The 27,160-nt window shown below is 40.9% G+C and overlaps 1 protein-coding gene across 4 annotated transcripts in view; it reads left to right on the forward strand.

The window, feature by feature from the left end:
* The window catches only part of spaca6 (sperm acrosome associated 6), a 31,521-nt gene continuing 4,361 nt past the window's right edge, over positions 1-27,160 (forward strand). Inside the window, exons 1-9 of one of the 4 annotated variants that reach the window (XR_010165424.1) lie at positions 1-343; positions 2,885-2,981; positions 3,692-3,820; positions 4,781-4,897; positions 5,910-6,228; positions 14,402-14,461; positions 22,073-22,111; positions 22,227-22,297; positions 23,851-24,527. Coding sequence is in view for 3 of the 4 variants with exons in the window: in XM_063878855.1 (XP_063734925.1) it covers positions 6,129-6,228; positions 26,028-26,114; positions 26,282-26,353; positions 26,575-26,598; positions 26,696-26,773 (361 nt within the window). In the remaining variant the exon portion in view is untranslated. Of the gene's footprint in view, positions 344-2,884; positions 2,982-3,691; positions 3,821-4,780; positions 4,898-5,799; positions 6,229-14,401; positions 14,462-22,072; positions 22,112-22,226; positions 22,298-23,850; positions 24,528-26,027; positions 26,115-26,281; positions 26,354-26,574; positions 26,599-26,695; positions 26,774-27,160 lie in introns of those variants that run through there. The other 3 variants (XM_063878855.1, XM_063878857.1, XM_063878856.1) reach the window with 3 other exon arrangements.

Below are 27,160 nucleotides of genomic sequence, written 5' to 3' on the forward strand. Positions count from 1 at the left end.
GATAGCTAACTGCGGTGTACATGCACAATGCAAAAATATTCCAAATTAAACACTTAAAGTTTACTAAGAACAAAGTCAGGGGATAAAACAACTTGGTGCCCACCACCTGCCGGGATATTTGAAAAAAACATAATGAAGTTTTACGTGAAGTGTTTCTCCAGGACAAAATGGCTACCGCTAACCGCTAGCTTTTCAGTATGTGCTAGGTTTTGTACCTGGTCAGGAATTGACTGTAAGAAGGATATTTCTGAGAGGATGGCAACACATGAAAGCAACAGGAAAACGCCTATAGCTGTACATCCTCGAGCCATCAAACATAGTAATAACTGACAGCAACAACAAGGTGAGGACAATCGGTAAAAGCAGAGTCGGAATATCACGTGTGTAAAACTGTGGGTGACATATTGGTTTATTCCTTATTGTCAAAAGTTATTTTCTGTTTTCGCACCTGTGCAAAGTAGCCTGTTTCTTTCCAACCATTGCCCTCTAAAACGCAAAATGGTAATAATGGTATAATTACACACCCAGTACTTATTTGACCTTAGAGCTCCAGTCATGACAAGCTGTGAGTCATGTTTAAGATCAATAAACCAACCTTAAATACCAGCAGTTCATGGCAACACAAACGGAAAGACTGCAGCTCTAAATCACACAGTGCATGCTCATATCTTATTAACAAGAAGCTGAAGTGGTTTCTACTCCATCTATAAAAAAAAAATCCTTTCATGATGTAATAATTAGCTCCCTAGAAATATAATACATGTGGAGATCCTTTACTTAAGATATTGTCAGAATTCTGCAGTTTAATGTACAGCCAAATAGATTAAAGACAAGTTAAAGCAGTGGTGTCCAAACGTTTTTACGAGGGCCACATACTCCATGACATGGGCTGGGTATATTGCCTCATAAGTTAAGTTCTAAGTAAGCAAAATCAATCAAATATAGGTACATTATTCTTGAATATGCTTTAAAATAAAGTAACAGCCTACATCACAGCTCTCCGTAGGGTTTAATTTATCGTGTTGTATAAAAGTGTTTTCAGCTTTATTCCTCAAAATAGAAGCCTCAGATTGATTATAATAAGGGGAAATGTGAAGGGTATATTTTAAAGCTTGTTATGCAAATAAGAAATTGGGTTTTTTTCTCTAAGATTTTCTAGAAAAATTAATGGATTGAATTAATTTGAAAAGTGAGCTTATTAACTCATTAATACTACTGTTTCATATTTGTTTGAATCTATATTAAAGTATAATATAAGAAAAGCACACATTTTCAAGTATGGGCCATATTCCATTATACTTTTTGAATTGCCTGAGGGCCAATTCAAAATTTAACAAAGGGCCACAGTCGGGCACCCCTACCCCAACATGTTCAAAATGTTAATTGATCATATATAATATATTATGTCCATACTACTAATGTGCTAATTAAGCAGCATGTTGAATCAGATAGGGGTTATAATGTGTGTAAAATTAATATGATATCTACCTGTTAGGCTAACAGAAATATAAGGTATTGTAACATGGATATATTCAAGTGAAATAAAAAATCCTCAGAAGCACAGTGCTTCAGTAAATACTTACTTTCCAGCACTGCTTTTTAGATACTTTTGAGAAGGCTGTTACATTTCTCTTCTTACCAGCTAATCTGAGTTTCTCTTGTCACCCACTAGAGGGCAGGCTGGTCTCTTTCTCTAATATCGTCCAGGCCTTTTAGGCTGGTTGCATTTTCTTGAAGCACATTGCACTTAAACAAAGCAGAAATGTCATCTTCAACTACATAGCAAGGCATCAACTCTCCCACTCCCTCAATTCCTGTATGTATTACCACTCCTCCATTTTTGTATAATTCAGCCAAATGTCAGGCAAACATTTTACTTATAATTGCAGACACTTTAAACACATTTTGGCAATGCTGTTGATGGCTTCCCTGAATTTTAACAAAACCATATCAGTTAGTCTGATTGTGCAACACATAACTGCAAAGCTAATTAATAGTTTTGTCGCATTTATTTACTTATCATTACTTAGTTTCTCAAGTTAATTAAGTGTATTTCTCATAGCAGTAACTGTGGTGTGTGTTGATGTCAGTGCAGGTACGCTGAGGACACTGTGTCAGATCCATGTGCATTTTTTCTTCTCTCCTGCCACGACTGGATTACACTCCCTGTCCCAGATGCCAACTCAAGAGTAAGTTATTGCTGCGAGTGTGTATATGATAGATAGAAATGTATGGCTAGAGGGAAAATGTGTGGGGTGAGAGGGATAGAAATTGTGAGAGGGTGGGTGTCTTTGATATTGATTAACATCGTTTTGACGACTGATAGAAATTAAATTGTCTTCTCTGTTTGTTTGCCTTCAGTCTGTTTCTCTCACCCTTTTGCTCTTGTCGACCTCCTTCCCACTCAAATCGCCAAATCTCTGTAGGCAATTCATGTTAACTACAAGAATGATGGCATTGCAGTGTCTTTTAAACAAGCAATTAATTTTCTCAAAGAGTCACAGGTCATTCTGCTCTTTTCTTCTTCTCCTTCTAATCCTGACAAAGCTTCTGCACAGCTTTCTCCATTTTTCCTGTCAGTGTATCATTTGTGTGTCTCAAACACTGGCCAGTATTCTGCTGTGATGATGAGAAACCAAACTGTGACACTTCATACGAACACACAGACACTTTCTTTTATATATATATTATATATCTATCTCGCTGCTGTCGTTATTTTGTAGATAAGTATTGGAAATGAAACCACTTGACCTCGAAATGTGATCGTTCTTTTTCAGGAACAGCTTCTCTTTGAACGCGTCTGGCGGTATCAATGGAGCCCACACGCACACACCACATGCAGCCTGCTTCGCCTTTGAAACATATTGATTTCTCTCTTTCGCAGGGAGCTTAATGCGATCGATCGAGCAGGCCCTTTCAAGATCAGCGCCAGTATAAGCATCTCTTCCCCTAACACACACATGCTGCCTCTTTCCCCTCAGGTAATGACTGTCCTTGAGCTGGGGGGAATAGTTTGTCTGCATTAAGAGAGTGAGGTGTTTCTCCTGCCATGCAGTCCCTCTCCGTCCTCTGTGTTCCCTAGTAATGTGATTAAAGTATGGAACGTGTATTTGCCTCTTCGACAAAAGGTATGAGCGAATGCAGCACACACCTCCTTTGACCTTTATCATCAGCCCATCCCCCCTCTCCTCCTCCTCAACTCTGTGGGTCGATACCTATTTGTATTTGCAATGCATTAGACCAGTGCCCTCTTTTTAGATTGAAAAAGTTGGCTTTGCTCAGTGTGGCGAATTGCAAGTAAAATGCAACAACAAGACGGATGCTGTTTATAAACATTATCTACCTTTTTTCTTATCTTTTTAAGGCAAGTTAGGATCAAATGAATCAGTTGTCTGTCTGGTTATCTCTTAGAAAAAACGAAATTAGGACATGATGAATCAATCCAAGATAACATCGAAAACCCTTTACCTGCTGCATGAGCTACAGCTAAGTAGTTCACAAGGAAATTCTGAGAGGTCACAAATAAGATGAGAGGTAAACCGTGACGTTTAAGTTGGTACGGCTCACTATAAATGTGAAGAGGAGTTATACAGCATCATTATCATCATCATTATTATTATTATTATTATTTGGAGTCATGTTGCTTGCCATTTAATGAATGCAAGCCTAGTATTCACTCTCTCTCTTCTAGCTCTGTTTTCAGTCTCTACCAACTCTTGAGGCAGACATGTGGCTCTGCTATGTTCACCAGCTGGCTAACTCTTTCTGTCGGCTGTACAGTAAAACTACAATTCAAAGACAATTGGGCAAACTCCTGACGGTAAGAATGTTTTCATTTAATTTAACATGGGTTAGTTTGACCTTTTCAGGACTAAAAACACGACAAAAGTAACTAATCTGATGATAGGAGAACCTCAGAAACACTAACGTATGCATCCTGAGCTGAGAAGGCATTGTTTGGTAGTCAAGGTTAACCAGTCAAAAAGGTTGGAAACAAGTGAGCTATGGTATGAGGGACAATACTTACACGGATATTGAAATAATTTACAAAATAAATTCAATTGTTTTAGCAGTATTCAAATAAGAATATTTCTTCTGAGAAAAAAAGTCTCCAAGCCTCAGTTCAGTTTTGCAGACGGCCCTTTTAATGTTAGAGTTCATATGCTGTGTGTGCATGCCCTGTTGACATTTTTCATCCACGCTTATATCTTATTGATCCAAGCATCGGACAGGATTAGAGCAACAAGTGAGTCATTTCTCACTCGGATTTCATTTTGTTGAGACTTTTTAATTGCATGTGTTTCAGACCCTCTACTTGGTAGCCATGGGCTGAACACAGCATACATTACAGACAGCTATAACCAAGTGCATGAAGAATAAACAATACAGTACAAAAAAGGATAAAGAGTATAAGTAACTGTCAATAATTGTAAAATACATTTAAAATAAACACTTAGTAAATTACCTTTTTTAAGTGATTTTGTGTTCGTATCAAAAGTGTGCCTCCTGTTGCTGTTTCTATCTTGTGTTATATTTTTGTAAAACACAAGATGGCAAGACATGGTGTGTTTATTATTTTTGCTGCTTGTTATCTTTTAGGGTGCTACTTACATTTTTCAGTTTAGCTTATTGTTTTGCTAGGAAGTTATAAAATACCCTCCAGTTACATGAGACTCTAATGGTAGGAAGTTTTTATTAACCTATTGTACCATCTCTGGCACTGAAAAGATGAATGCTCAGTGACTACTTGTATAATATAAAACTATTAAACATTATGCAGGTCTGTGCTGTGAGAGGCGTCGGGTGGTTCAGTCCACAGCGTGCCCCGGCCGGCCTGCGTTCGAATCTTATCGAGCTCCCTGCCCCCTCTGCTGTCTCAACAATTAAATCAGTCCAGGTGAGTGGACTCCTTCTTTACTACAAAAAACAGATAAAAGCGTAACCTGGTTTAATAGTTAATACTAGTCTACTTTATGACCTACAAAAAAAAAAGAGTTGTCTTATGAAACATTTCACCTGTATGTCAGCAGTTACCATGGAGATTTAGTGCAGATATGTCAGGCTCTGCTTAATGGTCTGACCTTAACCTTGCATTTTCTCGATTGAACGCTTTCATGATGATGAAAACGCATGGGCATACTTTATACAGCAAATCAATATTTCAACAGCAGTCTATTCTCTTATCCCTCCTAAAAACACATTAGACCATTCTTTAAATAGTCATATAGAAGACGAAAACTTCTGCTTTGCTAAAATGTTTTAAATGATGTGAATCTTATGAATTTCTTGTACTGATTTCCAAGTCTTCAATAGCCTTGAACAACCGTTTACAAACCTTTCCCCTCCCCCATCTGCATTTCTCTCTCTGCCCCTTTTTGCCCCTGTGTCCTGCTCTCTCGCTCTCTCCCTTTCTCGCTCTCTCTCTCCTCCAAGCTGTGTCTCTTTCCTGTGTGCTGGGGGGCCAGCAAAAGGGAAGTACACCGAGAAAGAAAAGCACTCTCTGAGTTCAAGTGCACGAGCTTAAAGACACAGCTGGCTTGAACAAAGGGGAATATGACAAGGGGAAAACAGTCGTGGAAGGGCAGAATAATGACCTATTGACAAAGCGGTTTTGTACATGGAGACAGAATAGGGATCATTTCACAAAAAAAGGGGGGAAAACAGTGATGGTTAGAAAAAAAATGTGAACAGGAAAACAGACGTATACTCCTATACCCTCCCACCTTTTTTTCAATCTCTGTCCCTCCCTCTCTCCTCGCACACACACACAGAGACACACACGCACACACACACACACACACACACAGATACACACGATGACTGATGCCTTCTCCCTCCTTCTCTCGCATTCTCCGTTTTCTAACCTCTCTGCACCACTGAGACTTTTGTATGTTTGTCCTCTCCTCTAGCACACGGTGGAACCGTTTCTGCACAGCTCCAGCACAACATCGCAACAAAAAGTACAAATATTGTACTTTTCCTCCCGCAGTTCATATCCTTTGTCCACAAGGCATGTTTTCTCTTCAAAGTCCTGAGCGTGGAGGGGTGAAAAAAAGCGAAATGGTGTCCGAGGAAGAGGAGATGAGGCAACAGTGGATAAAATGTGACCAGACCGGAGTGAAATAGAGATGCATCGCTGCAAGTCAGGAGGGGAAGCACTAACTCCAGAGTGGAGAGGGGACGGAAACGAAGAATCAAGTTGGAATCCAGAAAGAACCGCGGGAAAAGGTAAAAAAAAGAGGTCTGACCTATTCCACATAAGCTTTAAATCTGCTATATTGTTTTATTTCTTTCATTTTTATTTGTTATTTTTCTTGAGCTTCTTGAGAAAGAAAAGTTATCTTGAAGACAGGTTATTTCTGTCTTGTTTTTGCTGTCAATCGCTTGATTTCTATGTCCGCCTCGGCTTTGCTTTCTTTTAGTTTGTGTACCTAAAGTCATTTTCCTTCCTTCCCCTCCCTCAGGAACATTTTCTCCGTCTCCATGCTTCTCCCATAACTCCACCATGCCTTTCATCTCCTGTATTCGGTTGACAGAATTTGTGTTTATCTGCCGAAATGGCTCCGAAAGACCTGGCTGGTTTTGGGGCCCAGTAGTGAGGACGAAGGGGAAGGAAAAGCGGGGTTGGAGCACTCACTTTGTGGCTTTATTGTGTGTCGATCACTGTCTTTGTCCATCATGTACTGTGTTAGAGTGTCCTATCAGGCAGGGAATGTGTTGGACTAGGTTTGGTTCTTAGTTTGAGCTGATAAGAAGCTGTTGAAAGATGACGGAGTGTATGAATTATTTGGCCATCATCCTCCCTGCTCTGGAATTGACACGTCCTACCCTCTACTTCCCTTAACTGTTTGTTTGTTTTCTCAGTATTTGTGATTCAACCATTTATCTCACAGCTTCTACTCATACCTAACTTTCCCCTTTGATTGCATTTATGCATTGTGCCCATTCAGCTCTTATCCTTACCTCCTGGATGCTCTCAGCCTTGTCTCCATTGTTTTATAGAGAAGTTACCGTTGTCCCCTGCAAGTGTGCTCAGGCACCTGTGATATATTCTCAGTCAACCATGCTCTTAACAACCCTTTTCCATCTCCATGGAGACCTGATACAAGCTTTTAGTCTCTGTACCCATGACTGCATGGAACAAAACTCACTAATACACCCAGTTATCTCTCGGACAGGGTGCGCCATTTGGCCGAGGGCACAAATAGTGTTTCCCTGATCGGTGGATCGGAGGGTGACTGCGGGATGATGGTAGCCTTGATGTGTCTGAATGCAGGTTAAACTCAAGGACTTAATACTGGAACGAAAGTCTCTGGCAGCTGATGCTTGGTGCCTGGTGGTTGAGCAAAAGCAGGCTATAACAGAAGGACAATTAAACAAACTGAGGTAGTTAAGGCGATATAACCGTGCTATAGTGTGTCCATGGTTAAAAACAAAGATAATCAGTTGCTCAGTCATGTGCACACATTTCAATCTTAAGTGTAAAAGTTGAAAGCTGAACTTGGGTATTGAAGTCAAGTTGAGTAAATGTAATGTACGTCATTAAGTCCTTATTCATCCCTGATGTTATTCGCGAGGAACTACTCTTCTGTCTCCATGGAGAGATATACTTACAATAGAAAATGAAGTGCTGGTAAAGTCATTCAAAGGTATCAATTTAATTGTAAGAACATTTTTGGACACAAACAACAAATGGAACAGATGACATTGAATTAAAGGTAATATGCTACTTGTACTATTTTCATTATCGTCAATCTGTAAAATACTTTTTCTTGATTAATTGATTTAAATGCTTTTTTGTTAAACCAAGTTTCTAAATTGCGGTATTAACTGCAATTATTACAGAAAACAAAAAGCACATTTTTATTTTAGAGAAGGAACTGGGATTGAAAGAATGGTTTTGTATCTATTTAAAACATGTTAGAATTAGTTTGGATTTGATGTCAATTGACAAATAGTTTTAACTTTACCAGCAAAGATACATGCAGGACAAGACAAAGTTTCTTTTTCCTGGTTGTATGCTTGGTTGGTGTATTTAAAAAGTCTTAGTTGAGGGCTTTCCTTTGTCGGGTCGCATGCACTCGAGGTCTGTATTGTTCGTGCCCCTGCTGCCCCTGGCCACTCAGGCCTCACCTCGCTGTGTCCCTGCTGCCTTTAGGGAGGGTTTCCCTGGCGCGCAGGGCAGGTTGGCGGCATCTGAGCTGCAGGTGCTACATTTTTAATTAACCACTATATTCCGGGCCTCGTCCCGATGGAACTCATCGGGTTCTGTCCTGAGGAGAACCGTAATTAAGCATTAGTATTATTGAATAATACAGGATACTGTGTAAATTATCAGCACAGAACAGAATAATAAAAAATATATATGATGATTACATTTTTGGCTCTATCGTCGAACACAACTGCATACTGACCTTCATGAATTAGCAAGTGGTGCGATGTTATCAGCAGTGGGAGCTTGCTGTGGTACTTAAGACTTCAAGACTTGATGTGCAGTGGCTTCAGTAATTTGTCGAGTTTTATGCTTTTAATCATTAAACCTATAGTTACATGTTCTGATGCTTGTCTTGGAGATAGCCCACTGGTAGTTTGCATATTGATCCCTGATTATTTAAATGCTGTTTTATGCTAATCCCAACTTCCTTAGAAGGAACTTTAAATGTATGATTTTATGTAAAATGTTTCTCAAGTACCTTTTTTAAATATTGATCTTTATTAAATAACATTTTCAGGAACAAATTAAAAACAGAGAATAAGAAACCATTTAATGAATGCATATCATTGATGGCTGTTAAGTCATCATATCTTATTGCTTAAAGTATCGAGGCATTCAGGACATTTCCAAAGCACAGCTTCTCCTCACAATATAGATGTAACGGATTACCCTTTGCTTATTGTACTGACAATGAATGTATCAGTTATTTAAAGCCTCTTCAACTTGAGCCCTCCACTTACTGATCTCAGCACATCTAAACTTGAGAGTGCAGAGGAAGCCATTAATGTGTTTCACTTCATAAAACATAACTCGGCCGTCGCTATCAATTATGTAGCTCTGGTGTGAAAGAGGAAAGGGCCACACACACCAGGCAGAGGGGTCCGGCGTGGAAGGAGAGCACTGCACCATGTGACTTCTGTGGATGTACTCGCGCTCACTGACTGTCTGGGTGAGAGCTGTTCCCCACAGACTCGGTGTTCCAGTTGCATCAGGGTTTGTGGGCCTTCTCGAGAACATGGGGGCTGAAATAGGGCTGGAGCTGAGAGCTCCATCTGGACAACCTTAGGGGTTTTTCTACTTTATAAAAATAAAAATGTTATACTAATTTAATTCTCTGATGTGTTCCCTTTGCCTGTGATTCATTTCTTGATATTATAGTCATGTCCTGGCCCATGTTGTTGTTGATTTATTGTGTGGGATGTTTCTCGTTTGTCTCTGTTGAGGTGATGAACATGTCGTTTTTTCTACACAATTTACTTGCAACTTAAAAAACCATGTTAGATTAATCTTGTCAATGGTACATCTATTTAAAATTGGTCCAATACATTAAAATGCAATATTTAATGTTAAAAAAATAATTAAGAACTAAAAATCCAACACTTTGCAATATGAAATAATATAACAAAATGACATTCTGCATAACAGGTTATTTAACTTTTATTACTTCTATGATGTGTTTTGTTACAAATACTTTCAACTAGCTAAACTTTTACTAAAGTACTACTTCTACTACTTTTCACTGATATTTCTGATATAGGCTGTATGTCAGCCAGGTAGCAAAAATGCTATACGTTTGTTTAGAAAGCTTTGTCACCATTAGACTGTTTCTCCACCAGACTATAGTATCTGTCTCTCCTGTGACTACTATCAATTAAAGGCCAAAAATACTCCAATGGTGTTCCCAAAAATAAATGAATTATTCATTATTATTTACCACCAATATTTGTTGTGTGGCATCTTCAACTTTAAGACTCCCCAAAACTTTTTTGTACGGTTTCTAAAAGTAACTGTTGCTACTTTTTTATACTTAAATACAACATTAATGTCCAAATGTTTCACTCGGATAAGATATTTGTTAATAATTGCATGCGTATTATAGCTACAGTATACTTAGTGATCATGTAAATATCTGCATCTGATCTCTCTTAATCCCAAAATGGGCTGCAAATTTGGAGTAGACTCATGAATTATTTTGAAGCTTAATAATGTTCTCTCCCCGCAGTCAACAATGAAAAGCAAATCCTGAACTTTGATACAAACCAAGAGAGCACTTGGTTCAGAAAAGCTCTGTTACTTGGGTATGTTTCTGTCCTTCCTCCCCTTCACTTAACTGTTAGAATATATTAGTTGATATCAATGAATAGTTTCCTCACAGAGGGCCCAGGTGGCTGCCTTGTGCATTCAGACAGAGGCAGAGGTGGGGAGGTGGGGGTTAATATTTGCAGGCTGTAGGAATGTGTTTGGACTCAGCAGTGAGAATTCCTCAGTTCTGCATTAGTAGGGCTCAGCGTTGCCTCAAACCTCACCACACTATCTCATTCCCCCCTTTTCCCTTCTTCCCCCATGTCTGTCTCTTCGTCTTCGTCTGCATTTGATCTCCGTCTTTATCGCTGCGTTCCTTCCTTCAGTCTTGTCTCTTTCTTTTAAGTCCTGTCTCACCTCTCCTCTCAGGCTCTTTAGAGTTCTCTGAGACATCTTAAGACCCTCAGGAGTTGGGGGTTGGGTAAAAAGCGAGAGATAGTGAATCTGTGTGAGTGTGATAATTCTAGCACAGCTCTCTCTATACTGCTAGCATCATGTCCTTTTCAGTATGTCAGTCATTTAAGATTTAAGGAGCAGGTTCCTGAGGAATAGGCTTTGTTGATGTAATCAGGCATTGTCTATTCATAACTCCTCATGAGGTAGTTTAACCTTGGACCAGGAAATAGTCCCCAGCCATCCACACAATCACACTGTTATTCAGTGTTCTATCAGATGTCACCGGTTAAATCAGGACAAGAATCAGAGACCCATTCTTTTTTTTGAGATATTTTTTATGTCTCAATGCAAAGAACAAGAGTAAAATTCAATTGAATGATTCAAGAGATTAAAATAACACAGGATTTGCTTATTTTCCATTATTTGAATGAGAAGATTAATACCACTCGTATCTTTCTGTTAAATATAACTCAACAGAAGCCAGTTAGCTTAGCAAAAAGTCTGGAAGCCAGAAGAAACAGCTAGTTTGGCTCTGTCCAACGGTTATGAAATATTCCTACCAGCACCACTTTTTCCTAATCAAACACTTCTACCAATTAGTGAACTTTTAGTTGGTATGTAAATAAATGAAGAAAGAGGGGAAAAGAAAGATGAAGGCTTAAATGAACTATGTTGAAATAGAGATGAGCAAGTGCAAAAGTATGAGGAAGGAAGACAGCGTTTTATGCCAGAGCAAGGAGGCAAATGATAAGGAAAGGTGATGGCGAGGAGAAATCATTTGTGTTGTCTGCTGAGCGAGTCCTTAGAGAATAAACCTTGTGGTTCAGGGCAACAACAGTCACCTACAGCAGCTCCTAAGCTTAAAAATGGATTACTCTGATTTCTAGGATCAACTGGTTGAAGTTAAGTGATGGTCTATAAACATATACATGCAATTAATATATTTCAGCAAACTTTTACAAGTCAAAGATGCCGTAGTGGCAGTAAAACCTGCAGTTGCCGGCTGTTCTTTGGCCAGTGTGGGTCGTCAGGGTCACATCTGTAAGATGAAAGGAGAGGCTGCGGCTGGTTGCTTCCACAGAGGCATGGAAAGGTCAGGAAGTGGCCCCAGCACAAACACCAGACTCATTGTTCAAGTTCAAGGTAACACTGAATGGGGTTCTTCATTCAGTTAGCTGGGCCTCCGTCCTCTGACATGTCGCCTGTTTTTAAAAGTGTCGTAATTAGAGGAAAACACTGCCTGTGGCAACGTTAGTGTCGTGCAGTTATAATTGAAAACTAATTATGTCAATTTTATTTATTTAATTAGGCGTTTGGTGTGGATTGAGCAGAGCATTGCTGTCTGGGTTTAAAATAATTAGCTGCAAAGTATCTTTTTATATCACGTCCTCCTATGTGTCCTGACACACTGCCGATGTTCAGATATGTCCAGTCTCTGCCCGTTCAGACAATGAACAAGGTCACAGCTAGAGGGTCAGATGTCAGGGCAGCATTTCCCCTCCTCCACCTATATCTGCCTCCCTCCCTCCCTCTTTCTCTGTTGTGTCTGCTCGGTCATCAGCTCCTCATTAACTTCTCACAGGGGATTTCCTGTTCGCCTCCTTCCCTTCCCCATTACTGTTCAAACTGGAACAGCATATTAGCTCTTTTAAAAAAAAAAACATGAATCATTTAATCTTTCACGCTCATTGCGCTGAATATGCAAACTAACGGGCTAAAAGTTGTAAGTACACACTGGGAATATTAAAAGGAAGGCGACGCACGACTAATCTGGCTACAGTGACGTACCTTCAGGAAGTCTTGGACTGTAATTGATGACTTTGTGCTCTCATTGAGCAAATACACATATACACATAATTCAGGGTCTGACTCACCGCCTTTTACAGAAAGTCAATAACAATACAGGAATGATTAATCAGTCCCTCCGTGGCCCCTCCCTCTCTGCTCCCCACCTTCCACTCTCTCTTCTCAACCCCACTCACCCTCTCTCAGCTTAGTATTGATCTGAATGCATTTGCTTCCCATTTATCCGTCAGCCCCCCTCCCCATCACGTAAACACTGCCACTGCATCGAGCGGTCACAAAGAACCTTTTACACAGGAGTGTCTCCTGTACACACAGAACTACACACTCTCAAGCGCATGCATGTGCAGCAACAGCAAACACACAGCAGCGTGCGCGCCATCTGAGGCTCTGATAGGCATCGCACTCAGCTGCATTGCAAGGAGGGTTTTGGGTGTACAAATTAGGGTCCTTTCAGAGTGCATGTGCATTGTGTGTGTGTGTATGTGTTTGTATGTTGTACACACATTAGCTTAAAGACAAGGCGGCATTCTCAAAGGTTTAGCTGACAGCTCATTGGACCCCCCTGCTTTCCCCCTTAGCATTCTGGTTGGTGGCACACAGGTTGCCATGACACCAGACTGTTTTGTCTGCCCTTTGACCTCTTTTAGGGGTGCTGTGGTCAATCAGGCATTACATGTGAGGGGCAAATATAAGGGAGGAAAGGGAGGGGGGATGCATTTCCTCTGTAAAAATGAGGTCCAAAAGGTTCTATACATCCGCTTTGTACAGAGCAGAAGGTGGGGAGCCTCTGAGGGGCTCACTGTGAAACAAAGACACATGTGCACATACAGACATGGCAGCGCTCTGCAAGGGTAAATGAACTAGGCTGGAGCTCCCAGGGGGTGGGGAGTTATTATGCTCATTGTGCAGTCGGCCCGCTAAAGCTGTTTGGCTGCTTCTTTTGAAGTTATATTTATCAAACCGGAGCAGGAGGCTTAGTTCTCCAAGCTGGTGCATCGCTTTGTCCACACTGCAGGACGCATGTGTGTGTGCATTGAGATTGCTTTCGGATATCAAGATTTAAACACCCTCACATGTTTATCCAGACAATCGCAGACAGAAAAAAAATAAGCACGAAACAGACTTTATGTTTCTGTGTGCCGCCGGTAATGTCCATCCCCGACACTTTTAAGCACTGAAATGATATCGTCCAAAAGGGTAATCCGCGAGTGTGCTCACAATAAGCTCAACATTTGTGTAAATATCCAAACATTTATCAAGCCGTACTCAAGAATCAAAGCGAAACATTAAATGCGACTTTTTAAAGTAGGCTAAATATTGTGTTATTTACTCTCTTTGTGAAAGAGTTTTTTCCTGCCACTGTTCAAATATATTCTGTCTGAATTATCACCAAAGTTAGAGGAATCATCTTGTGCTATCTTTTATTTGACCATCATTTATTGTTATTATTTATGTGACTGTATCCTATTGATTCTTTCTTAAAAAATGTGTATGTATTGAGTGATGACGTCAGTTCTGCCTATAGTCATTACCTTACTCCTATCCTTTTAAATTCCTGATGATTAAATAATTAAATGTATTAATGTCCGACAATATGTTTGCTGTGTGTGTTTGAGATGACATGCTGCCAGAGATGAATGAGATTTAAAGACTAAAATATAGCAGGAAGAAACAGTGAATTATTATAATTATTTTTTTAATTTGCTCTAAAAGTGACCGTGTGTGCTTATATTTTGGAGCTTTTGTCTAAGTCGAGTAAGTCGGTAGCTTTTCATGGTGCTGTCCGGTGACACTTCAGCTGTTGCAGAGATTGAACCTGTGACCTCTTGGTTAAACCGTCTTTCTATTCACAAGGCCAGCTTCTCTCCCTCTAACCTCTGTCTGTGCGTGTGTGTGTTTCAGTCTGCCTCTGCCTAATATCTGAGGAGACCTGGCACACTTTGACAAAGCAATGATCTCAAGGTAACTATAGTTTCTTTATTACACATTTCACTTACCCGTCAATCAACCAGTTTTACATTTACATTCATATGTTCTCCTAACCCTCCATCAATCTGTCCAACTTTCCTTCCTGAGTGCTGGCTTTTCCATGGCTTTTCCTACATTCAAACTTGGCAATTTACAAGGGAAACAATGGCTTGGATAATGGGGCTGCATGTTATCAGAACAAAATAGGAAATCACGTTGATATTGCAATAAATGTGTTATCTGTATTATCTGACGCTTCCAGTAGAATAGGGTGAACATTAAAAAATAAGTGTTAATGTTACTGGAGATTTGAAAAGTATTTGAAAGTCTGTTACAACAAAAGACAAATGTGGCTTCAATTATTATTCATTTTGTAGGTCGACCAAATAGCTCAGTCCTTAGTCCCAAAACTCATTCATTCTCTCTGGATCTCAAACTAGTATCAACGAAAATGCACAATACACTCACATGACTAATTTAGTCCTTTGAGCCTTTATAGATTTGGACTGAAATGATATGCCTTTCATCTAAAGTGAATTGTTTGTGCTTGATTACTTGGCAAGAAATGACACAGTGTAATGGAAAGTTATGTAATCATGATTATCCCAAAATCCAGGAATGCTTTTCCACAGTCAGTTAAATAATAAAAGATTATTATCTCGCCACTTTGATGCTCTGGCTGACCAGATGATATAATCCCAAACTGATGTATGACTTCCCTAAAAAAGAAAAGACAAAATGGATGATGGTATTTTTAAAGATGTTGGCCATTGCTTCTCTGCTGCTTTATTTGGCTTAATGAACAGACCCATTTTACCTTCGCAGAGCTACACACACACATCGCCACCACTTACAACCTGAGACACATTCCTCCATCGTGCACCTAATTCGAAACTTTTAAAGGGCGGAGCTACAAAACGCCCGATGCACACCAATCCCAGCCTTCGTGGATTGACAGCTGTGCCATAGCAACAGTTTGGCTAGTTGCCAGGATGTTTGGGTTGCCAGGCAAAATGTTCCCATGGCAACATTCATTTTGCAATCTTGTAATGTGAGGCTGGCATCAACCAAAGCAGATTAGTGTAGGATAGAGTGTTGCTCTCACCTGGGGAAAAACACATGCATATTGCAGCAGATCAAAGTGTTTCTCTCCGAGATACACACATCAACATTATATTGATGCTCCCCTTATTGAGAGATGTGTCAGTCCCAATCAAATGCAGTGGCCAAGGTGGTGCACAGATACTTAATGAAATGGGGCTTTGACATATGTTGAAAATCTGTTCATATTTTTCTTTCAGCCTGGAGAAGTATTTTCCGTCTTTTCCCTGAGTTACATCATGTTTTTGATCGTATCTCATACAGTATGAAAGCACTGAAGGTCAAATGTCTTGTTGTGTAGTAAAGTGGATTTATTTTAAGGACCTTGGCCATTAAGTGATCTCCCATGGTTTGTCACTTTATGTGGATGATGATCAAGTATGAGAGGAATTTTTAAATCTAAACAAGGGAGACCCCCGACGTTTGTCATGCTGGAGTGGGCCTTCACCGTTTAGACACTCAGACAATCCCGCTTAAGGGTGGAGTAAGAAAGAGAGAGAGAGAGAGAAAGAAGGATAGCTGACTTTGGCACAATCACACTGCATTTCTGCGTGATGTGACTCTGAAAATGTTGCAGCCGCTGGGTATAAAGTACAGGAGTCTTTCGGTACAAAAAAAGGCATGCCGGTATGTGTGGATCGAGCAGACATGTTGGGGGTTTGAAGGCAGAGGGTGATCAAAAGGGTAAGAGGAGAGAAATGTGGACCCATGAGGGCTGAAGCAGAGCAGAGGAGAGGAAGGCACTTTAGGACAGGAGAATGTAAGGGATAGGAGCGGTAGACGGCGGAGGATTAGATCACTAGATGCACACAAAAAGAAAAGAAGGCAGAGAAAATGGGAAATAAATTCACCTGGCAGCATTTTAGAAAGTGACACAAGCATGTTGCCTAATAGCTAGTTTATTCTCTATGTCTGTCTGTTCTCATGGACGTCCATGGCCATGCACAGTTTGACACGATGTCAGCAGAAAGATAGGTGCGGTCTGAGATCTTCGCTGTATTGTAATGATCCTTTGTTGGAGGATGGATTCCTTTAATCCCACATGCCGAGCTGTTTTTCACACAGACCCAGCAGAGCTCCCACATACTGCCCTCTTTTGTCAGTGTAGGTGAAAGATGTTTATCCTTTGCAATGTTAATAGCATTTGTTAATGTATTTCTGTTTTTGATGGCGGTCTGCGTAAACTCTTGAAGTGTCATTGAAGTAGCACATCACCTTGCCCCAGTTCTGTCTGAATCTCTGCTCAGGGTAACGCAACGCTCGCGGCCTGTAGCTGTTGGAATGTAGCATTGTGCCAGCAAACGTGGTATTGCAGAGTGCAACAATTTTGAGTCCTGCAGAGAGGAAGAAGAAGTTGCAGTTTAATGATTGTTGTTTTGTTTGTTTGTTTCACTCGTGACATGAACGATATTCCATTTGGCAGTGGAGCAGAAGTCAGCCAGATTTGGACATAGCAGCTGACAGCAGATGTGAGGGTGATGAAAGTGTTACAGCATGCAGATGGCATTTAACTCCTGAAAACCTAACCACTTTTAGTGAGAATCAGACAGCTGATGTGAATGAAATACGAGCAAAGCCAGACAATATGGTTTGATTGTGAGTGGGAAATTAAAACAGCTGCCGATTTAGGAGAGAAGAAGATTTAGGTCTTTGCTCTCTAGGATGTGATCTGATTAGAGATTGTTGGAACATCCTGAAAATAACAACGAGAGAACAGAGCACAGATTTGAAGAACAATAGAGGACTGAGGGAGTTTGCACAGTGACCAGTAGAGGGCAACAACCCCTAAGAAATGGTTGGAAATACTATGAATGAACATGACATTAAGCCTTTGTAGTAATCACACCTGCATGTGAGGCTTAGATGGGTGGGAATAGATTTTCATAGGTTCCAATATTCCAATGCTCTCGATTGCAGACCAGTTTTGACAGCGTTACAGCTTGTGTCTCATATTTTGTCCCATGGAGTCTTACACCTTGCCTCAGTACATGTGTTTACTGCAGCTGTCTCATCTTTGTCTTACACCAATATGTATCTGCAGATATGCAATTGAGACTTTGAGAGCATGTGTAGATTTCGGCTCTACATAACTTACCTCCAGGCTTGCGTGCATTCTTCCACCTGAGCTCATTCACTGCAGCTGTCCCTGTTGCATCCTGGACCTTGCAGCAGCACTCAGTTTAGGTTCACTCAACCCAGTACTGTACGCACATTTGGTCACATTTCATGTTGTACAACCGTAATTGCATCTCTTCAGGCAAAGTAACCCTTCTTTTCCGCTTAAGTGCTCAACGTATGTCCAATTTATCTACCTTAACCACACACACAAATATTTTATGTCTGAGGATTATATTTCTTTGCTTGGATTTAAATAATGAATCACAAAAAAGTAGTGAGGCATGAGGCGATCAGCTGACAGGTAGACAGGAGCCAGACGGGTGTGTTCTTAGAGTGAATGTACACAGACACCTTCGTCCCACTGGTGAGGATCTTGCTTGGAGAGCAGCTCTACAGTCTGTGCTCTGCAGTGTGAGGTAGTTGGTTGTATGGTTTCGCATAATAAACAGCACGGAGATAACTGTACAACCTTCTAGCTTTCCCTGCGGAGTCACTCCTTGCCACGTCTAATGTGCCACCAGCAGAGAGGTAAGTATGTTGTTACTCCGCCAGAGGATCTTATAGTGCTTAACGACATGACTCGTCCTTTACAACTGCGACAAACGTCTGTCCTCTGAAGGTCTAATCAGACTGTCTGCCCTTCAGCAAAGTCCTCTTGCAGTCTTTATACTTCCCTATGAGCCTGTCTCGGTCTGTGTGCAATATTAGTAGCAACTGGACAAGTTTGTCAGAAGGTCCACCTGCTGCTTGACAGGAAATCAGTGGTTCCTACTGCTGCACAAAAAACCTTTGAGGGAGGAAGCTGAACCTCCATTTTTATGCACAATTCTGCTTTTAGGTACTGTACTGTAGGGAGAAGGGCTTGATTGTCTTTATTTTAATTTCATATTATTAATGTTTACTAAACCTTGAGAAATAAAAGTAAATATCTGCAAAAATAAGCTCAAAAATATTTGTTTTTGTCCTCTGCGTGTAGTCAAACTGACTTAAAACTAAAATATAAATCTTAATTGCGAAGAATGAAGTAATAATTAAATCATGGATGAGAAAAAGTTAACTTCTCCCCCTTTGACAAATAGAAAAAAATGATAACTCTCCCTCTTTACTACTCCCCTTTTCCCTATAGCAATAATTGCTATAAAGTGTCTGAAGAATCACAACGTAAAACATATAAATGAATCTCTTCTTATGCATTTTACACAGCCTCACTATGAAGACCATGGACTCCCTGCCTGTTATCCATGTATGGATAGGTTACAACAGGTATAGGAGCCCCATGTTATAATTGTACACGTTTGATAATAATATACTTCTGTATTAACACTTTGTATCCATGCCTGTACACACTATCACACACATTTTTCCAGTTTCATTACACTCATCCACTCCTCCCTTCCCCTCAGTATGTCGGACTGGTGGTCGAGACAGCAGCCATCTGCACTGCGTTTTAGCCGGCTCTCCTCCCCTCCTGGAAAAAAGGGAGCATATATCAGAATTGTGCTGATTCTGCACTGTCAGACTAAGCGTTCTTTATCATCCACCGCACCACGCTGCTTTTCTGCCAGCAGAGACAGCCGAACATCTGACTGTTGTAAGGTGTGTGGGGCAAGGATCAGGAGTCTAGGAGGAAGAGCTAGCTTCCCTGCCTCATCCTGACTCCCTTTCTCTCATACAACGTTGCAAAGATTGTTATACTTGGCTCATTTTACATTGTGGCAGATGCGGCACACTGTCCATATGTGTGAGCAGATTGATAAACATATTACCATATATCCACGTGCACATATGCTACTCTAAATCTCTGTCAAGGTGGGAATCCTGACTAAAAGCTCTCCTGTAAAAAGCATCCTGGCTTCCTTGGAGCACCCTGAAAATGTAATCTTATTGAAAGCCCTTTTTGTTTTGCCTTTGTGCGCAAATACTACCTATGAGAACAGGTGTGATGAGGGGGACTGTTCTGCCAAAAACCATGCCGTCTCAGATCTCTGGGGACTGTGAGGGAGAACTAGAGCATCCTAAAACAGCCGAGGCAGACACCATCCCAGACTGATGATGTCATCCCTGTGAAGCTCTCCCAGTGCTTTGTCTCTCAGTGGCACTGCAGAGTGCAGCCACCACACACACACACACACACACACACACACACACACACACACACACACACACACACACACACACACACACACACACACCCCTGTCTGTGACATTCTGCATTTGTCACTCAGGTTGGGACACCCCTAACGCCATAGTGCTGCTTTTTCTTGTTTTTTAAGTCAAATTGTTGTCTAGATAGCTTCTGCTCAGAAAGCCTGTAAAGTAACATTCAGGGATCGACGATAGACCATATGGAGAGTCTCCTCCGCTCTCATGACTATTTGTACATTTCTTGGGCGACATTAATGCACGATCTGATGGGATATATGTGCAGCGCAAGCACATAATGCACAGCGGCTCACGCGGAAACACATGCAGCACACATATCACAGGAGATACTGTAAACACATTCAGCATGTTGTTTCTATGCAAATTTAGGTGGCATGGCATCACAGAATGATTGCGTCTACGGAGGAGGATGTGAAGAGTCCTGCAGTGCTTCAAAGCTGTGAATAAGAAGGTTATATTGAATAGGATCAAAGCAGGAAATAAATTCCGCTGTACTTGGTCTACAGTACCTGCTGCTCTTTAGACACAAACTGTTGGTATATTCTAAATATTCATGAGTTATTAGGAATGTATGTTGTAGTGTTTTAATTCCAACCTACATTTGTGAAAGGTTGGATCTTCGTCTTGCATATTTATGAAACAGACGCCTCAGTGGAAAGCTTCTGAAAGAAGGTGAACACGAGTTTGTCTCGATCGATTCCCATCATACGTAGTTTGTCAGTTCTTGCTTTCCTGTGAGAGGGCTTCTAAATTTCTCAGTAAATGCCAAGAGATCGATGTGCTTCCTTGTCCCTGTATTTTTCTCAATTTTATGCCTCCAAATGTGTTCTGGGAGAAGGTCTTAACTAGCGATCCATCAGAAAGAGGTTATGAAAGGCCTCAGTCACTGCTCACTCCTTCAGGCCACAACCAATGTCTTCGTTTGTCGGTTTATCTTTATTGTCTCTAAATGTGTGACACATTGCTGATATTCTCTGTTGTACAACAGTCAGAACACTTTAGGGCCATTAATGATGCTTACACTTCAAGTGTATTGTTTATGCTCCATCTCGCTGAACAGACAGCCAATCAGTGGGTCTAAATTAGATTTACTTTAATTTATGAATTTCCCTCAGGGCCATATGATTCTGCTATACAACAAACACAACTGCATTGCTCTGTCTTCTCCGTGAGTAGCACAATTGTTGGAATCAAAGCTTTAAGACATAGGAACTGACAGAAATGTAACTGCCTGAATAAAATTGCCATTTATTCTTTAACACATCACTTGGTTGTGCGGGCAGTTTAACCCTTCTCACCGTTTCATGTGTTTGAGCAGCCTTGGTTTTACAGAGCAGCGTAAAATGCATGATTGTCCACCTCTGATGTTAAGCTTTGTAATTAAAACATATTCTTGTAATTGGCTCTGCTTTTCCACGTTGGGTTTATTTAGTGCGTTTGATATCACTCTAGTTGTAATTTACCGTTGTGTTGGAGCAACACCATAAATCCTGTAATCAGTTTGATGATGGTATGATTGCTGTTCACACAGGAGGAGGCATGTCAGGCTCCCAGGTTCACGAGACTCCTGGGCTTCGTGTTTTCTCTCTATTCTCATCCTATTAGAGATTCTGACCCTCCCCCTCCATCCCCACTTTCTGCTAGCCTCTCTGCCACCCTACCTCCCTCCCCCCATCATCTCCCTCTCTCTCACACACACAATGTTCCTCCCTTTATTCGACACACATACAAACACACACATCCATGCACTCCCTGCATTCTTGTTCACTTTCTCTTTCCATCTCTCATATGTTCACACACACACACACACACACACCTAGCTCACAGAATGGAGTGTGTGTGTGTGTGTGTGTGTGTGTGTGTGTGTGTGTGTGTGTGTGTGTGTGTGTGTGTGTGTGTGTGTGTGTGTGTGTGTGTATGGGGGGTTACTGAGCTAGTAGAGATGTGAGGCTTGAAAAACGTGAGCGAAGAGGGGGAGATGGAAGGATGACGACTAGAGAGTGTAAAAGAGGGAGAGGGGAAGGAAGCGAGTAGACTTTGAGGTACAATGAGAGCGAAGAGAGACGTCTAGAGACCGTGAATGCAGCACGGAGGGTATATGAGTTTTGTATGTGTGTATCATCTGTACATGTTGGACAACATGTGCACCGGGAGGTTTGGTGAATGAGCGAGCATGTGAAGCAAGGTTTTTTACTCTCTCCTTTATTTTCCTCTTGTTTGCAGCTCTGTGTGTTAGTGACGGCAGCCCTACAGAGACAAAAGGTGAGCAGCTGTGCAGATGTTGGTGTGAGTCAGGCAGACAGGTAGGTAGAGAAAAATGGAATCAATACTATTGTCTGTAACCTACCTGCCGCTGGCTCTCTGTCTGGCCCCATAGACCATCAGAGAGAGGGAGAGGACACACAGACTCACTCTGACTGGGGGAGAAAAGAAGAGCCTGACTTAGAGGTGATTTATTTGCTCTGTTTTTACATTTTGAGATCAGATTAAGGGCTGTATTTTTATGCAGAGATTTTTTCATCTGAAACTTTCTCATCACTAGTTCTTCACATCATGTCCTCTGACTAAAATAACCAGTCATGTTTTGTAATACGCTTATACATAGGTGTCCTCTTTATCTGCTAAAATCTATGAATTGTCTGTGCGCCGCTGAAAAGCGTTTTAATTAATGCCCTGGCTGCATGTCGTTGGACAGGTTATATCTTTGTTTCATTTTTGATTCGCAGTTTGTTTTTAATCATAATTCTTTTGGAAATCTCAGATAAGAAAAATATGTTTGAAATGTAACTCAATATAAAGATCTTTCTTTAACATCTGGCTGGTAAATTATAAAAAACAGCAGCTGTCAGGGAATTTAAATGTTATGACTGGCTGTGTTGTACAATGCATTTACACCTGCTGCAATAATCATTAATGTGGTTTGGCATGATTCATTCACTGTTTTGTTTTATTGATACCAACATGAATTATTGTATTTGAAGCCAATTAAAAATCAACCTCTACCGCAGACAAAAACGCTAATTAATTTTGTAGGTGAAGATATGACAAATGTGTGGTATTCCCTCTGGTCTGATCCGGCTGCCCTGTCTGTCACATTATTAACTGAGAAAAACTGAGAATCAGACCTCATTTCACAATTCTTGGAGGCCTGTAGCTCATGAAGTCAACGTGCACTGGTTTATATGTGTTTGTACTGCGGTTCAATTTGATGCATGATGTGACGCAGGCACCTTGCACCTTTTTTTATTCGCATTCACACTGGGGTGTTTTTGCAAAGAAAACATAACATTTTAAGTGTCAGAAAATGCAAATCTCTCTCTTCCACAACATATGAATATATTCAGTCTTCCCCAGTCAGCCTGTGTCATTCTGTCTGTCTACCAGAGGGTGGCATCGGCTTCTAAAATGTCTTAACGGTTAATTGTTTTTCTTTTACTACCTAAATGTACAGAAAGTTTTAAATAAATGTATATATTTTGGTTTATAAAACAAAGACTACAGTTTGGTTTTCTCTAAAGTGTCACTATTTTATTTCACTTTCAGAAGGTTTCGGTTTAACATGCCCCTCCGCCTGCTCTCATCTTAACTGTTAAGTCTGAGGACAGACCCTTTCTTGCTCTTAATAGCGACCTGTTAAAAAATGGTATGACAAAATAAGTGCAACATTTGGACTGTATAGCTCTGAAAATGTAACGAGAGATTTAAACCTCCTCAATTATCAATAACTAAACATGAATACCCACTTTTTCAACTTGGTCTCATATATCTGCTGCTTATGTTTTGTACATACCTGTCAATTCTCCCAGCTCACTGAGCTCAGGAAAGCTATTAGACACTGTCATTTGTAAGTACTAGCTCAACATGTTAAAAACGACTGACATTTAGCAGAAGTTTAAAAGGAAATGTTTCATCTAACAATGCTGAACCGCTGCATTGCTGGGATTACATATGCTATTGACATTGTTTTGTTTGATCTGATCAGTCTTGCTTTTGATCTGCAGCAAACCAGGAGACCGGTTGGTGCCGCAGAATCCAAATGTCAGATGAGGTCATGTCTTTGTCTCGGTGCAGCCACTCTGCGGTTCCTTCTTCAATACTTTCTATCTCTGCGTTCCCTATTTTGTACTTTTTATTATTAGACCTTCCCTCCTTTAACTTCTCAGTATGCCCCTCTGTCCCTGAGACCCTTAACCTGTGAGGTCAAAGTAGGTCACAGGTGAGGTCCTCGGGAACAGGGCTGCATTCAGTTTCAACGGCCTACAATTCAAAAACAATATTGTAAAAAAGAAATATGACATGATGAAGATGTTCCTGCCGAAGTGTCTTGTTTTCCTTGGCGTTCTCAATGTTCACTCAAACAGAAGAAAAGTCTCAGATGATACAATGTCATGTTTTCCTCTGGCTCTGATGTATTTCAGTACCCAGCTCTGTTTCTTCTGTACGTTTACCTGTGATGTCATGCAGCAGAAACTCTCAGGGGGCCGTCCCTATTGGCTGGCTTTGTGTTTTAGCCCCTTTATAGGGGCCAATAGGAAGACAGCCTAGGGTTGTGACCCCGTCATTTTTGTCACCTTCAAAAATCAGAGTTATTTATCATCATGTAAATGTTCTGTGCCCTGTACTGTCCTCTGTATGTTAATAAAACGTGGCCAAAACTCCACAGGTGTTAAGTCTGCAATATCAAGTTTAATTTTCATTTTTTGCAATGAGTTATCTTGGCTAAATTGAGCCTGAATTTTACACGCTTATTTAAAAAAGTAAAGTGTTAATTAAAGCACGTTGTAAAGATTATTGCCTTACCTATTTCTGAGTGATTATCATCTTCCACTTTTTTCTTACAACGTAAGATGTAAATGAGCAGATTGTATACTTTTATAAATGCTTATGAAAAGATTTGTGCGTTACTGCAGCACGTGCTCTATTAAACACAATGAAATGCACTCGCACACAAACACGTATTTGGGATTTTCTCCATCCCCCTAACTAGCTATCTGACTTTGGCAGTCCTGGAGCACACTCTTGCCTAATATTGATTGCCTTGTCTGTGTGGAGACAGATGAATGCATTAGTACCCAGCTCACCCTGCCACTGGAAATATATTAGGTTCATGTATTAGGCACCCTGTCTGGTTGCCATGGAGATGCACCGGGAGTGAGGGACCAGGGAGGTAGGGGGGTAAGGAGGAAGGGAAACGAGTGGGGGATACAGGATGTGATGAGGCAGTCTACTTCATTTGTAGTCCCGTTCCCTCTTCTTCCTCCTCCTCCTCTGTCACTGATGTGTCTCCTCTTAGCTCTTGCCCCTACATTCCTCTTCTCTTGTTCCACCTCTCTTTCTCTTACAATGTTCCTTCTACTACATTTTTAAAACTTAACAAGCAAGAATCCGACTCTTTCTTCAGCACGATTTGCACTTCTTCTTGCTCCCTGGTCAGTATTCTATTGATGGCCCTTTTGTTCTCTGCCTCGCCATCCCCACACCACCAGTTACACTTTAACTCTTTGTAGATTTGTCTTGTTTTTTCTTGCCTGTATGCTTCCCACTTCCCTGTTCACACATAAGCATTTAACTTCCTAGTCTTCTGCTCCTCTCTCCCCCCTCGCTGCCGCTGTTGCCTCCCTCCTTGGCTCGCTCCATCTCTGTGCTCTGCAGTAAAACTGGTGCATTGAGGCAGCAGGAAATGGGGACCAGAGACAATAGAATGAAGGGAAGAATGGAGGTGTGATGCTTTCAAAATCTTACATAACATTTCATCTGGGGATACTGGATACACAAAACATCGGAACATCAATGTGTGGTCACCATGAGCCCAGGATTTGAATGAAAACAGTTCCTAGAGGATCAGTTTGAGTTAGATGCTCACGCTGCAAAATGTGCACATCTGCTTTGTGTCTGGTGTGTGTTAGCTTGCTGTTAGGGACCTCTCTAAGCTGCTATCAGTGCTTCGTTGATGTGCAAGACAGTAGTCGCCTGTGTTGGGGTCACATTTTGACTGAGTACAATGTTAGAAATGTGGACTCCTGCTTCAGGAAGCTGGACCGCATTTTCAACAACCATGAGAGAGTGATTGAGGCTGGAAGAGTTGGTACGAGGTTTTGTATTATGTTTTTATCACAAAAGACAACGTAGACAGAAAGAAAAATGATTTGTATTTGTGTGATATGTGTGCTTCTTTCAGGTAAAGGATATGACAAACAACTGAAAGGACTCCTCGATGTGGAGATCCTGCCCATGGTGGAAGAGTTTGACAAAAAGCTGAATAACGGTAGCTGAACACCTGCTCTGATAACTGCACAAGTTAATGAGTCTTTAGGGCGCCAGGAAAGGAGGGGAGTTAGAAATGAGTTTTCAAAATGATGCCCTAAAGCACACGATTCACCAGGATGTGCTGAGCTGAATATTTCTGTGTTTGCCCTCCTCTTCATCCATCAGACACAGTCTATGAGGAAAGGTTGCAGACAGCAGCAGACAATTTCATCGCAGCTGCCTCCAAACTGCCTAGAGGTGAGACAGGGTCTCTTCCCCTTTTCCTTCCTCTATTCATCTATGGTCAGACCCATATTAGGTCATTACAGCTCCCTGTGATCTCTGTTCTCTCTCTAGACTGAGCTAGTTATGTTATTGCAGCCTCTCAAATAGTGTGGAGAGTAAAGGAAGCAGTCAAGTTGAACCGACTTATCTGGGTGGAAAGCAACTCATGACTTTTTACTCTTGTGTTTTTACAGTCTCTGGATGCCTCCCTCCATGTGGTTAGTGTTTATTTTCTCTTGTTTTCCATTTCATTTAATCATCCTGTTGTAGGAAATAAAATACACTGTATCAAAATTACTTTTATGCACCCATCAGGTTTTCAGAGTGCAGGTGCAGTATACAACTGTATTACCTGCCAGTATGACTCCTGTGAACTCCCTCTCGACTGTCCAGGTGGGTATTCATAATTCAACATATTGGATTATAACTATAATATAACCTTCATAAGCATCCACTCTTGATCCTTGAAATTCTCAGTTTTTGATCCTTGAAATGCTCTTAGCAGGAAGTCAAGATTTCTTTAAAAAGGAGACAGAGGAGAGGTCTTATTTCCACACATTATATCTTTTGCAAAGAGCTCCCGAGGTACTCTTTAAATCCTTGGCTTCTTTATGCAAGGTGACAGTTGACTCCCACACACGGTGGTATTCATATCGAGCCTTTACAGCGCAGTCACTGTTTAGTATATCATCACTTTTACTCCGCTCCTCAGAGACTGGGCTTAAGTATTATCATTAAGGAGGGCTCAGACTGCAAGAGCTGCCCCCTTGTGAATGTTAT

This window comes from Eleginops maclovinus, chromosome 3, assembly GCF_036324505.1.
Source record: "Eleginops maclovinus isolate JMC-PN-2008 ecotype Puerto Natales chromosome 3, JC_Emac_rtc_rv5, whole genome shotgun sequence".
NCBI lineage: Eukaryota > Metazoa > Chordata > Actinopteri > Perciformes > Eleginopidae > Eleginops > Eleginops maclovinus.